Here is a 13,769-nt window from a genome sequence, read left to right as displayed (position 1 = left end):
GGTGGGGAAGAGAGTAGGGGAGCAGAGTATAGGAGGGGGTGGAGGTTGGGAGGGAGTGTGAAGGGGGGGAGGGGGAGAGTGGTAGGGAAGAGAGGAGGAGGGTGGAGGCAGGGAGGGATTGGGGAGGAGATGGGGTGGGGGGTGTGGAAGAGAGGAGTAGGGGAGGAGAGTATAGGCGGGGATGGAGGTTGGGAGGGGGTGGAGGAAGGGAGGAGGAGAGGAGCGGGGAAGGAGAAGGGGAGGAAAAGGAAGAGGAGGGGGACTCTGAAGGGAAGCGGATATCCCGCCCTCCCGCCGGGGTGACGCGGATCCGGAGCGGGCGGGCTGGCGTGCGGGCTGGGACAGCCATGGCGGACACACTGAGCCAGCTGTACCTCGGGGCGGGGCTGACGGTCCTGTCGCACCCGCTCATGTACGTCAAGGTGCTCATTCAGGTGAGAGCTGAGCGATGGCGACGGTCCGGAGGGAACCCGGAGTCTTGGGCCGTGGGCACCGCGTGGGAGGGCAGGATGCAGTCCCCATGGCAACGGGCCTAACCCCCCTCACCCCCCACCCACATCCCCCTCCTCACCCCTCACTCACGCCCCCCCCCCCCCCACTCACACCCCTCACTCACACCCCCCTCCTCACCCTCCACCCCCACCTCCCACTCACACACCCTCACACTCACACATTCCCCTCACTCACACCCCCTCACCCCCACCTCCCACTCACACACCCTCCACCCACACACTCCCCTCACCCACACCCCCTCCTCACCCACACCCCCCCACTCACACCCCCTCCTCACCCACACCCCCCCACTCACACCACCCCTCACCCACAACCCCACTCACACCCCCACACCCCCACCTCCCACTCACACACCCTCACCCTCCACCCCCACCTCCCACTCACACACCCCCACACTCACACATTCCCCTAACTCACACCCCCTCACCCCCACCTCCCACTCACACCCCCTCACACTCCCCTCACCCCCACCCACCCTCCTCACCCACCCCCCCCACTCACACCACCTCACCCACAACCCCCTCCCCCCCCTCACCCTCCCCTCCCCCAACCCTCCCCTCACCCACTCATCCTCCACCCTCTCACCCCCCCCCCCCCCCCCCCCCTCCATCGCGCCAGTGTCCCACATACTGGGTGACTCTCCCCATACCCTCCATCGTCCTACACTTGGTGACCCACCCCCCAACTCTACACGTCCCATCCAACGGGTGACACCCCTCACCCATTATCATCCCACCCCACTGGGTGACCCCCCCCCCCCATTGTCATCCCCCCCTACCTTGCCCAACCCTACATCATTCCACACCACTATGTAACTTTTCATTCCTCTCGTTCTCACTGGTGATCATGCTTGCCCCTTCACATCCCTTGAGAACTCAGACCCCTCACATCCCTTGAGATCTCTTTACCTGTATCAGGCCACTCCCTATTTGTGCGTCTGGGGTGTGTTGCAGCGAATTATGCCTTGGGTGGTGCACCATCAGCCTTCCTAATCTGACAGAACAATGGAAAGGTTGAATATCAGTCAGAGGTTGGGAAGGGATACTGTGCTGTGGGAACATCGTTGGCACTGTTTTGCATTGTCAGGGATGTTTGTTTTTGAAGAGCAGATTGGATTTCTGGTATTGGATATATCATCTAATCGTGCAACGCCCTGCATGCGGTTGGATTGTGTTGACATTGCAGTACAACATGGTGGCAGTCATTACCCTAGTGAGAATGAAGAAGGAAAACCTAGCTCAATGATTCAATAGTGCTTTATTGCCACTTGTACTACATATAATGAAATTCTTTATTTTGCATACAATTCAGGAAAATTATACTATGCATAAACACAATCATAAGTACAAATGCGCAACGATTGTAGTGTAAGAATAGTAGACTTCAGCAAGACAGTACAGTGATTTCCAGTGCTACCTTGTGCCCTTCAAGTCTCAAATACTTTAAAGTCCGTTTTCTTGGCAGTGGCACTGGGTCGGTGTTCCAGGGATCGGCCTGGCCTAGCGATGTTTTTGATGACCTCTGCTGTTGCTCCGTCATTCCATGCTTCTGCTGTTGCGTCTGACCGTGCACTCCACCTCCATGTGGCCTCCAGCGACTCCTGAACCAGGCAAAACCTTGGCTGCTGCAGGGCCTCCAGTGGCCCACTCTGCCAACACCTAAACCCACAAACTCGCCATTCCCTTGCCTCAACCCACTAGATGGCACCCATCAACTTTGTGCGCCGATGTCACCATCTTGCAGGCTTCTCCCCTCTTTGAAACATGTTATTGTTGGAAGATTCCGATAAGGTCAATATTGCAATGGTGTTTGGTCTCCTATCACTTTCCCATCATCTTATTTCATTAATGTTTCTATTAAAAATTTGAGAAATCTTTCGTGCATTAAGAAAATGTTGTTCAGAAACGTTTTACAGTGATGTAAATAATTGCTTTTGGCCTACGACAGCTTCGCAAGATCATAGAAAAAGGTTTTCCTCCTTCAGCCTCAGTCAAAGGGAAGTGGCATTGGTTAACCTCAGCCTTGCTAGGCCAGAGAGAAATGCACTGATCTATTGCGCTCCTTTTGGCTTTACTGAGATTTTAATAAAAGTCTGTATGATCATCTTGCATTCATATTGTTTTACCTGAACGCTGAATTTAAATCCACATAGTGAGTGAATAGGGAATGATGATGTTTGTACCAGCTAGGTCTTTGCTCCAAGTACAGAGGCACAGTCAGTCTGGAGGGTTTGGTGAATGTATGCAATCCAAGCTTCAGTAAATTGAAGATAGACACAAAATGCTGGAGTAACTCAGTGGGTCAGGCAGCATCTCTGGGGAAAGGGAACGGGTGACGTTTCGGGTCGAGACACTTGTTCAGCTTCAGTAAATCTGCAGGATTTGTGGCTCGTGAGTTGGTGAGTGTGCAGGATTAAGGGGGGCTGCTTTATCCTGCATGGAAGGTCAGGCAACATCTGTGGTACATTTAACAGAGGTTCAAGTTAACCAACTTTCACTAGAACTAAAAAGAGTGGGAAATGAAACAAGTTGAAGTTGAAATAAAGGAGAAGTAGAGTAGAACAAAGGGATGGTCTATGATATAAATTAGGGCCCTTGGAATGACAAACTGGTTGTGATTGAGGAAGATAAAAGTTTGTAAATAACAGTGGGTGTGCCTGGGAGAGTCGTAAGTGGAAGGTTATGATCAAAATCTAAAATTACCAGAAGAGGAAGAATAAAATGTAATACTGGAAAGACTAGAATGGGGAAATAAGGATAAGCCCAGCAACTGCAGTTCTGTCAAAGGGTCTTCAATTTGAAATGTTTACTCTGTTTTTCTTCCTCAGATGCAGCCTGCTTTAATATTGCCACCATTTTCTGTTTATATTTTATATTTTCATCATCTGCAGAATTTTTTTAACATTTTTAGCCACAGACTAGTCAGTTCAACCACGATGCTGGGAAAAGTTTATGAAACATGGTTCTGAGACAGAAATTAAGAAAAGGTAGAGTGAGTTTGAGGGCAAATCATGTTTAACCAAACAGAACCTTTTGATGAGATGACAGGCAAAGTTGATGAGATTAATATAGTTACACAATTTTTGATGAGGTGCCATAGAACAGGATTTTTGAGTAAATTTGAAGCATGTGATGTAATCACCATCTACACTTCATGCTGACTCGGGAAAGCTGCCAACATACCCAAAGACATTTCCAACTCTGGCCATTTCTTCTCCTTGTTCCCGTCAGGCAGAAGATTCAAAAGCTTGAAACCGTGCACCATCAGATTCAGAAACAGTTTCTTCCCCTCTGTTATCAGGCTTCTGAATGGTCTTTCCATAAACTAGCGTACCGTCTCGATTCTCTCTACCCCATTACCGATGTTAGACTTTTGTCTGGAAGTTTTGCGATACACTGCTGAGGACTGTATTTTTTGTGTCCCTTTGCACTTGAGTTTGGCTTGATTGTATTTATGTGTAGGAAAGAACTGCAGATGCTGGTTTAAATCAAAGGTAGACACAAAATGCTGGAGTAACTGAGTCCGAAGAAGGGTCTCGACCCGAAACGGCACACATTCCTTCTCTCCAGAGATGCTGCCTGTCCCGCTGAGTTGCTCCAGCATTTTGTGTCTACCTTATGTATAGTATTATCCGACCTAATTGCAGATTATACAAAAAAAGCTTTTTACTGTACTTTCTTACACATGACAAAAATATACCTAAACCTAAAATGGACATTGAAAGCATGGATGTGATGTTGGCTAAGTAACGGAAAAACGAGGGCCATGGTGAATGGTGGGTGTTTGAAGTAGAGTGAGGTGAACAGCGGTGTTCTCCGGGAATCTATTTTAGCTGTTGCTTTTTTGGATTTATATTATTAACCTAGACTTGGTGCAATCCACAATTTCAAAATGAGTGTACGACAGAAAACCTGGCATTATTGTGAACTGCAATATCACATGAGAACATGAGGTGTTGTTTTGAAAGTTTGCATTGAACTTTGTTCTAACATTATTGGAGGTCAAAGGTATTAAAGTTTGTTGGAACTGTGTGGGAGGTCAAACGCAGTGGTCTGTGAGAGTGAGATGGAGAATTTAAATTACAGGGAGAAAGACACAAAATGCTGGAGTAACTCAGCGGGACAGGCACCATCTCCAGGATAGAAGGAATGGGTGACATTTCAGGTCGAGACCCTTCTTCAGACTGACTTCAGCATCTGTGGAGTCAATACCCAAAACACTCCGACTCCTTGATTTCTTGTGTATCCGACTCTGACTCCGACTCCGACCCCGACCCCTAGGTATAATAATTCTAAACTGCTATGATGACATTACACAAGATGGTATTTCATAAGAACTACATGAATCATCAGGCCACCTTTTAAACCCATTTTAAACGCCAGATGGCAGCACCAATGTGATTTCTCATTCTCTCGGGTGGAAATAAAGTGTGCGGTATGTTTAAAAAGTAGGATTTTTTCTGATTTATGTTGAGGTCGGAGTCGGGACCTTTTTACCAGCTCCGACTCCAGCAGCACCAAAATTACTCCGACTCCACAGCCCTGCTTCAGACCTCAGTCTGAAGAAGGGTCTCGACCTGAAACATCACGCATTCTTTCTATCCAGAGATGCTGCCTGTCCCGCTGAGTTGCTCCAGCATTTTGTGTCTATCTTTGGTATAAACCAGCATCTGCCGTTCCTTCCTATACATTAAGTGACAGGCAACTGGATTCTCAAGGAAATAGAAGAATGAACAAAAGGAAACTATCTTTCTGGAATGTTGAAGAGGAGGTGAAAGATGTGTCTAGTGGTGACTCCGTTGGAGGCTGGTCGGGTGGAAGGTGAGGACAGTGAGTGAAAGTTTGGGAAGTAGAACAAATGCAGTTGGACCCTATCAACTTTGGTGGAGCGGAAGGTATGAATGAGGGAAAGGAAGGCGATTCAAAAGCACTGAAAAGGTCGTTTGCCAGAACATATGTGATAGAGATAGGGAAACCAGAAGAAAGGATTGGAATCCTTGCAGGTAATAAGATGGGAGAAGGTACAGTTGAATTGGCTGTGGGAATATGTGGGGTTACGGATAGATGTTTCTAGCTCTGGATACTTTGCACGCTCTGGAATCATTTTCCTGCTCCTCTTCTGGTATTTTCAGATTACCTTCACGTCCTATCTATAGATTGCCCTCAAATACTTGGTATGCACTAGTCTATCCATCACTTCCAACATGCACTATCACATCCTCTGGCCTCACTATCACAGACCCTCCCTTTTGTCTTCTATCACCCTTCCTATTTTCCCTAAACTCAAAACATGTTTTATTTAAGACTTTTTTCAACGTTTTGATGAAAGATCAACGATCTGTAATATTAGCTGTTTCTTCCTTCACGTATGCTATCTGGCCAGCTGCATATTTCTGCTTTCCCAACTATACTTACTTTTATCTTGTCTCTTCCCATCATCAAAGATTCCAAGTTAAAGCCCTGTTCCACTGTACGAGTTCATTCAAAGAGTTCACCCGAGTTTGCCCTGATTCGAAATCAGGGCTCTCGTGGACATTTTTCAACATTGTTGAAAAATCTTCACGAGTCTTCCCGAGCTTACCTGTCGTTAGCGAGTCTTCCCGAGTACCTGCCGTTAGCGTTACGAGCCGCTAAGAGACGTCCCCGAGTTCCGACGTACCCGCTACGTTCATTCTCCGTGCTTACCACGAGTTTGATTTTTTTTTTTAACTCGGGAGAGCTCTTGAATGAACTCGCATTGTGGGACAGGGCCATGAAGCACTCTGTTCTACTGCATTCCATGTTTACAGTCTGGTCTTCCATACATTGGAGAAACAAAATGCAGATTTGGTGATTGCTTTGCAGAGCACCATTCAATCTGCAGGGGTGGGTGACCCTGAGCTTCCTTCTTCGCATTCACTTTAATGCTTCACCCCATTCCGACCTCTGTCTGTGGCTCCATTATGTTGCTCCGTTAAAGTCACACAGCATTTGGGACAATTTTAAATTCATCAGTTTTATCTTTTCCTGCTTGTATCAGCTCTGCTGCAAGGTATCTGTAACATTAATCACAGTTTTCTCTCTTCATAGACACTGCTGAGAATTGTTAACATTTTCCTTTTAGTTCCAGTTCTCCAACACCTCTCTGACCTGCACTTTGCAACTTTCATATTTTGTTGTTTTTTCCCCCTCTTGAACTGCTCTTTTAATTAGTATGCACCATGTACAGCTTTATACATACCATATTACCACGACAAACCTAACTTGCCTTTTCAGCGGTATTCCGTTAGTCCTGTCCATTCCTGCAACTGCAACTTAAAACAGAAATATTTTCTCTCTTTTCCAGTTCTCATGATGAGCCTTCAACTTGAAACACTATTTTGTTTATTGTCCCAGATATTGCCTGACCTGATGAATGTTTATTTCTGAAACTCCTACTTCGTCCTTTTAGGTTAAAAAAATCTAAAGCAACAGGAATCTTGTGTAATATCTGCCCCTGATCAAGCTTCAATACATCAGATTGACAGTTAACTATGAAACAAATTTGGCATCAGACTCTATGACATGCTCTATTAATGCAGTGTAATATCATGTACTAACTTTATTCTGGGCCACCTTTGAGACTGATACAGTATAAATTAATAAAAATATTTTTAATTCAAAAGCTGAAAATTGTGCAATAATATGTATTGTGGCTAATAAGATAATATATATTATATGATAAAATGATATATTTCAGGCATTTACAATTTCTGCACACTTCCACCTTTCTGAGTGCCCCTCACCTGTGAGCAAGTCGCCTCAGTGTGGACCTACTGTAGTAGGCTAGTTTGAACAAATGCTGCAGCTTCCTCATGCTTGAGTTGGTTCAGGCTTACATGCCTTACTTTATCCAGTCCATGATAGTTGAGGAGCTGGGAAAGCCCACCGGGCAAACGGATTTTTTCTCCTTGCAGAACCCCGCTTTGTAGAAGTAATGCTTTGCCCTGGGCTTTGCCCGGGACAAGCACTCTGCAAAAGCTCGGTCACACTCGCATGACATCCTGGTGCACACAGTCCTTCCCTTGCACGTCGTCTGAGATTTGCGACACGTGTAGTTGTACAGACTCCACTTGACTGGCTGTGGCAGCCGAGGGTCACCCTGGTGTGGTGGTAGCAGCAGTCGTGCAGGAAGCAGCAATGGTCCACCTGGTCGACGGGCCTGCTGGAGCCCCCAGTTCCACAGTAGCAGCCGTAATTGTTGATCTTGAGAAGGGGAATGGCAAGTTTGGAGCGGTAACACCACAGGGTCATGGCCATGTTAAAGAGCCCTCGCCGCACTCGCGGTGAAGACTGACCCATCTCAGCGCAGGGGCAAAGGCACATCCACATAGCACACAGGATGGACACCGAGAGTCCCTTCATCTTGTTTTTCCTTCAGGCTTTCTCACTCTCTGCTGCTTTGTGCTTTCCTGGCTTTATATTCAGCGCTATATATTCCATCCTCCCTTTCCACACATCATGTGATTCTTGGCCCGCCTTCTCACACTTCTCATTCTCTGAACTGTGATTTTCTGACCAGTGTAATTAGTTCTAAGTATTCCAAGTTATTTGAGAATAACAAGGATTGTTGAAGTAATGACAAATTCAATCTTTTTTCTTGTGGATGGAAACAGTAAAAACAAATGTATTGTATTTGTGAGTGAGTGTAAATATGGGCGCGCGTAGTGTTCAGGTAAAAGCAGTGAAATGTCTCCTGTACCTGGAATTTATAAAAATGACCAGTGTATTGCTTCACGGTCCACTGTTTTGGACTGCGGTTTTCTATTTTTTCTTCACAATTACTTGGGGTGACTGACTTTGGTTGCTCTTGTCCCTGCTTGTTCGAACCCTTTCATCTGACCCATTAGCAAATGTATAAGGGAATAGAAACTAAACGGTGATGGCAATGCTTGATGTTCACACAATATTGGTGGAAAACATCTCTGCAAGAATGAAGGGAATTTTAAGGAGGCCATATCCCTCCAGGGTAATTAAAATTGTGTACAGTGGATAACATTTCCATCATGGGTCTCGTGTCAAGCATGTCTGTTTTAAAAAAAATCTTACTTCCCTTTTAACTGCATATTTTCTAGTCATTTTTAACAGTTATTAATGAGTTACTTGAACAACCTCATCAATCAGTTACTCATTACTTATTAATATTGTTAATTTAACATGAATTTAAATCATTTATTTAATCTTTAACCCAGTTACATTATTGAAATTCTTAAAGCTAGGTATTTTAGGAATGAAAATAGTTGAGCAGGAATTTAAAGGGTAGGTATTAACTTGTTTAATTGAAAGAAGCACAGAATTGTATCTCGACGTGCATAAACAGTAATGAGCCATTGCCCTTGGGGCTGGTTCTCCTATTCAGTGAGACTCACTTTAGATTCCTACCTTTTGTAGTATTTAATACCCTTGCCTGACAAAATGTCTCTTAATTTCCAGTTGGTAATATTTATTGACCTTTTAAGGTGAGAGGGTTCCAGATTTAGTCTTGTAGCCAATTGATAATTGATATATGTAACTGGGTTCTCAATTGGCGTCTGCTGAATTGCCTGACTGAGTCTAGGTTAGAGAAAGCTTGTTGATCTTTGTCCATGTGAAGAAATAGAAAAGGAACATTGGGTAAATATGTGGTCCATTACAACCTCAATCCACTGCAGACATATTGTTTCCGAATATTTATCCATACTCACACCCAAAATGTATTCGGAGTGGGAATGTGTGAAGTCCCTGGAGTATGGAACAGTCCTTCAAACAAGGGGAGGGGCTGAGTGGTTGTACCAGGCCACAGCAAGAACACGTGGCCTCTTGGAACAACACCCAGACACAAGCATCAACTTGAGCAACATTTATGAGATGCTGATCCTATTGTATACCAGGAGTAACTATGCAAGGTGGAGGAGGGGGCATGTGATAGGAGCGGAATCAGGCCATTCAGCCCATCAAGTCTACTCTGCCATTCAATCATGGCTGATCTATCTCTCCCTCCTATAACCCCATTCTCCTGTCTTCTCCCCATAACCCCTGACATCCATGCTAATCAACAATCTATCAATCTGTGCCTTAAAAATATCAATTGACGGCCTCCACAGCCTTCTGTGGCAAAGAATTCCACTGATTCACCACCCTCTGACCAAACGTTCCTAGAGTAACGTCCTTTAATTCTGAGCCTATGACCTGTGGTCCTTGACTCCCACTATTGGAAACATCCTCTCCACATCCACTCTATCCAAACCTTTCACTATTTGGTAAGTTTCAATGAGGTCCCCCCTCATTCTTCAAAACTCCAGCAAGTACAGGCCCAGTGCTGTCAAATGCTCATCATATGTTCACCCACTCATTCCTAGGATCAATCTTGTAAACCTCCTCCGGATCTTTTCCAGAGCCAGCACATCCTTCCTCAGATATGGAGCCCAAAATTGCTCACAATACTCCAAATGCAGCTTGACCGGCGCTTTATAGAGCCTCAACATTACATCTTGCTTTTGTATCCTAACCCTCTTGAAATAACTGCTAGCATTGCGTTTGCCTTCTTTACTACCGATGGGGTGGTGGGGGGGGGGGGGGACACACACACACACACGAGCAATTGGTATTGAAGTTTCAGCCCTGGCGGCAATGCTTGGTCTGGGTGCGGCCTGCCATAGGTTATGTGCACTCCACAGTACCACAGTAATTATGGGTACAGAAAATAAAAGTGTCACGCTGAAATTTATAAGTAGGCTATTTTAGGCTGCTATGTGCTTGTTGGTGTCTCGCTCAATGGTGGCCTCTCATGGAGCTGCTGTCTGTGTCATTAACCACTCTATCATTAGATGTTTCAGTTGTGAAAAGAGGGCTTGCTTTTCTTTAACACCTCCAATGCCATGAGCCGGTCAGAGCAATGGAAATGATTTGAGTAGTATTTGTAATGTAAGCAATGTAGTTCCTGCACAGCGAATTCCCACGGGTAGTATAGTGGTAAGGGTTTCGGGAGAATAAATATTACATAGAAACATAGAAAATAGGTGCAGGAGTAAGCCATTCAGCCCTTCGAGCCTGCACTGCCATTCAATATGATCATGGCTGATCATCCAACTCAGTATCCCGTACCTGCCTTCTCTCCATACCCCCTGATCCCTTTAGCCACAAGGGCCACATCTAACTCCCTCTTAAATATAGCCAATGAACTGGCCTCAACTACCTTCTGTGACAAAGAGTTCCAGAGATTCACCACTCTCTGTGTGAAAAATATTTTTCTCATCTCGGTCCTAAAGGATTTCCCCTCTATCATTAAGCTGTGACCCCTTGTCCTGGACTTCCCCAACATCGGGAACAATCTTCCTGCATCTAGCCTGTCCAACCCCTTAAATTTTGTAAGTTTCTATAAGATCCCCCCTCAATCTCCTAAATTCTAGCGAGTACAAGCCGAGTCTATCCAGTCTTTCTTCAAATGAAAGTCCTGACATCCCAGGAATCAGTCTGGTGAACCTTCTCTGCACTCCCTCTATGGCAATAATGTCCTTCCTCAGATTTGGAGACCAAAACTGTACGCAATACTCCAGGTGTGGTCTCACCAAGACCCTGTACAACTGCAGTAGAACCTCCCTGCTCCTATACTCAAATCCTTTTGCTATGAATGCTAACATACCATTCGCTTTCTTCACTGCCTGCTGCACCTGCATGCCTACTTTCAATGACCGGTGTACCATGACACCCAGGTCTCGTTGCATCTCCCCTTTTCCTAATCGGCCACCATTTAGATAATAGTCTGCTTTCCTGTTTTTGCCACCAAAGTGGATAACCTCACATTTATCCACATTATATTGCATCTGCCATGCATTTGCCCACTCACCCAGCCTATCCAAGTCACCTTGCAGCCTCCTAGCATCCTCCTCACAGCTAACACTGCCCCCCAGCTTAGTGTCATCCGCAAACTTGGAGATGTTGCATTCAATCCCTCGTCCAAATCATTAATATATATTGTAAATAGCTGGGGTCCCAGCACTGAGCCTTGCGGTACCCCACTAGTCACTGCCTGCCATTGTGAAAAGGGGGGGGAGGGGCAGACCGCTCATTGAGGAGGAGATGGGGGTTGAGAAGCATGCTCCTCTCATTATTCATGGTTTCCAGACCAACCTGGTGTCCACCTCAGGCTTGTCACTTCCACCCAGTCACTGTCATTGACACCCAGTCAAACTGGAAGTATTGTCTGGGATGTCTGCTGCCTTGGGCAATTAGCACAGGCTGCCAACATTGGGTGAGAGTTCAGAGTGAGAAATTGTGAAGGAGCGTAGTGACCTGGGGGGTGGGAGGGAGGTGTCCCTCCCTCCCACGGTAGTGAGCTTTTGCATTTTTCAACTTTAAATTGTGCAATCTGGTGCATACTGTAGCGAATCTTTTAACCCACACTTGAATGCAACATTTATGCTTTAAATTGGATTAGATATGAACAAGGTTAAGCTAAATTACATTCCACAGTAGAGACAGACTCTGGTCAACAGCACATGAATGACTATATTCATGTATGGAAATCAGATTATAATTCATGCTGTTATGCATATATATTGAGAAAAAAACAGAGAAAAGGCAAGTCGGACTTCCATCACTGTTCTGCACAAATAAATCAATCAACATTACTCTTTGACTATAGAAACAAGACAAAAATAATGCCACATATATATGGTTCAATGAAATTAAGATATATATGTAAAACATATGTATGGAAACAGGCCCTTCAGCCCACCAAGTCCACACCGACCAGCAATCTACCATACACCAGTTCCATCCTACACGCCAGGGCCAATATACAGAAGCCAATTAACCTACAAACCTGCACTTCTTTCGGATGTGGGAGAAACCGGAATATCCAGAGAAAACCCATGTGGTAGTAAGGCAGCAACTACCGCTGCGCCAACGTGCCACCCCATTAAATTATTTTTTCTTTAATATATATATTATGGTGTCACGTCAATAAAGATGAACACATGATTCTGATTTCTGCCCTTAGATGGATAACACACATCTCCAGTCATTGTGTTTTATGTGTTTCAACCTCTTCAGTCTGAAGGTCTCGACCCGAAACATCACCCATTCTTTCTCCAGAGATGCTGCCTGTCCTGCTCAGTTATTCTAGTTTTTAGTGTCTATCTTCAGTTTAAACCAGCATCTGCAGTTCCTTCCTACACTCTTTGTTAAGCGAAACGGGTCCTATTCTCATATTATTCACCTCAACTAAGTCTTTTCTTCACGTCTGTTGCTGCAGAGAATACAATCCCAGTTATCAAACCTTTCTTCAAAGTGAAAAAATTTCCAGCCCTGCCAACATCTTCATAAATCACCCCTGGATCCTCTCCAGAGCAATTGTACCCTTTCTACAGTGTGTCATAGTCTTACAGCATGGATACCGGCACTTCATCCCAACTTATTCATGCAGGTCAAGATGCCCCATCTAAACTAGTCCCATTTATCCGCATTTGGCCCATATCCCTTTAAACCTTGTGTGTGCCAGTGTGTGTGTGAGAGTGTGTGTAAGGGTGTGTGTGAGAGTGTGTCAGTGAAGCGGCGACAACATCCAGAGTGAGCGGAGTCTTGGCGATGCCCGGGAAGCGTTTCCCTCCCCACCCCCCCCCCCCCCCCCCCCCCCCCCGGGACTGCGGGCCGGCTCAGGTGCTCGGTGTCCAGCTGGGATCCGGGGGAGGTGAGGGTCAGCGACACGGGGGTCGGGCATCGGAGCGGAGCCTTAGCCCGAGATTCATCCCCGCGGCACCGATGCCCCCACTCACCCGGTCCGCTCCGGGCCGGGGTTAAAACTCCATGGGGTGTGGACAGAGCGGCCAACGGACACAGAGCTGCCGAAGGTGAGGGTGGGAGGTGTGAGCGGTGCCTCGGGGGGTGGGGTCGGTGCTGGGACCACCACCGGGTCTCACCTATCACCATCTGCAGGGGAGAAACAAAACTACTTTTTTTTTCCCCCAAATCATCCCGAGGGCCGGTAGTTTGACAGCCCTGCTTTAAACCTCTAGTTCTTGAATCACATATCCCGGGAAATTTAATTACTTTAAATTCTACCTCGAACAATTATTGCGCTATTGCACTTCAGGGTTTTTTTTTTTTGCACTATTTTAGATTGCATTACAATCTTAGCACCATTGTGCTGTTGTGCATTCAGCATTGTATTTATTGTTGTATCTATCATGACCATGTTGTTGTATCTATCATTGGCATGAAGCTCACTATTTATTCTGTGAGCTTCATGTAATGCTTCAT

General features: G+C 45.8%; 1 protein-coding gene across 2 annotated transcripts in view; it reads left to right on the top strand.

The window, feature by feature from the left end:
- Positions 1-282: 282 nt before the first annotated feature.
- The window catches only part of mtch2 (mitochondrial carrier 2), a 38,998-nt gene continuing 25,511 nt past the window's right edge, over positions 283-13,769 (top strand). For both annotated transcript variants that reach the window (XM_033038441.1, XM_033038440.1), the window contains exon 1: positions 283-434. In XM_033038441.1, the coding sequence (XP_032894332.1) occupies positions 348-434 (87 nt within the window). In that variant the 5' untranslated portion in view covers positions 283-347. The remainder of the gene's footprint in view (positions 435-13,769) is intronic.

The sequence above is a fragment of the Amblyraja radiata genome, chromosome 20 (genome assembly GCF_010909765.2).
Source record: "Amblyraja radiata isolate CabotCenter1 chromosome 20, sAmbRad1.1.pri, whole genome shotgun sequence".
Lineage (NCBI taxonomy): Eukaryota > Metazoa > Chordata > Chondrichthyes > Rajiformes > Rajidae > Amblyraja > Amblyraja radiata.
This window is presented reverse-complemented; position numbering and strand designations above follow the sequence as displayed.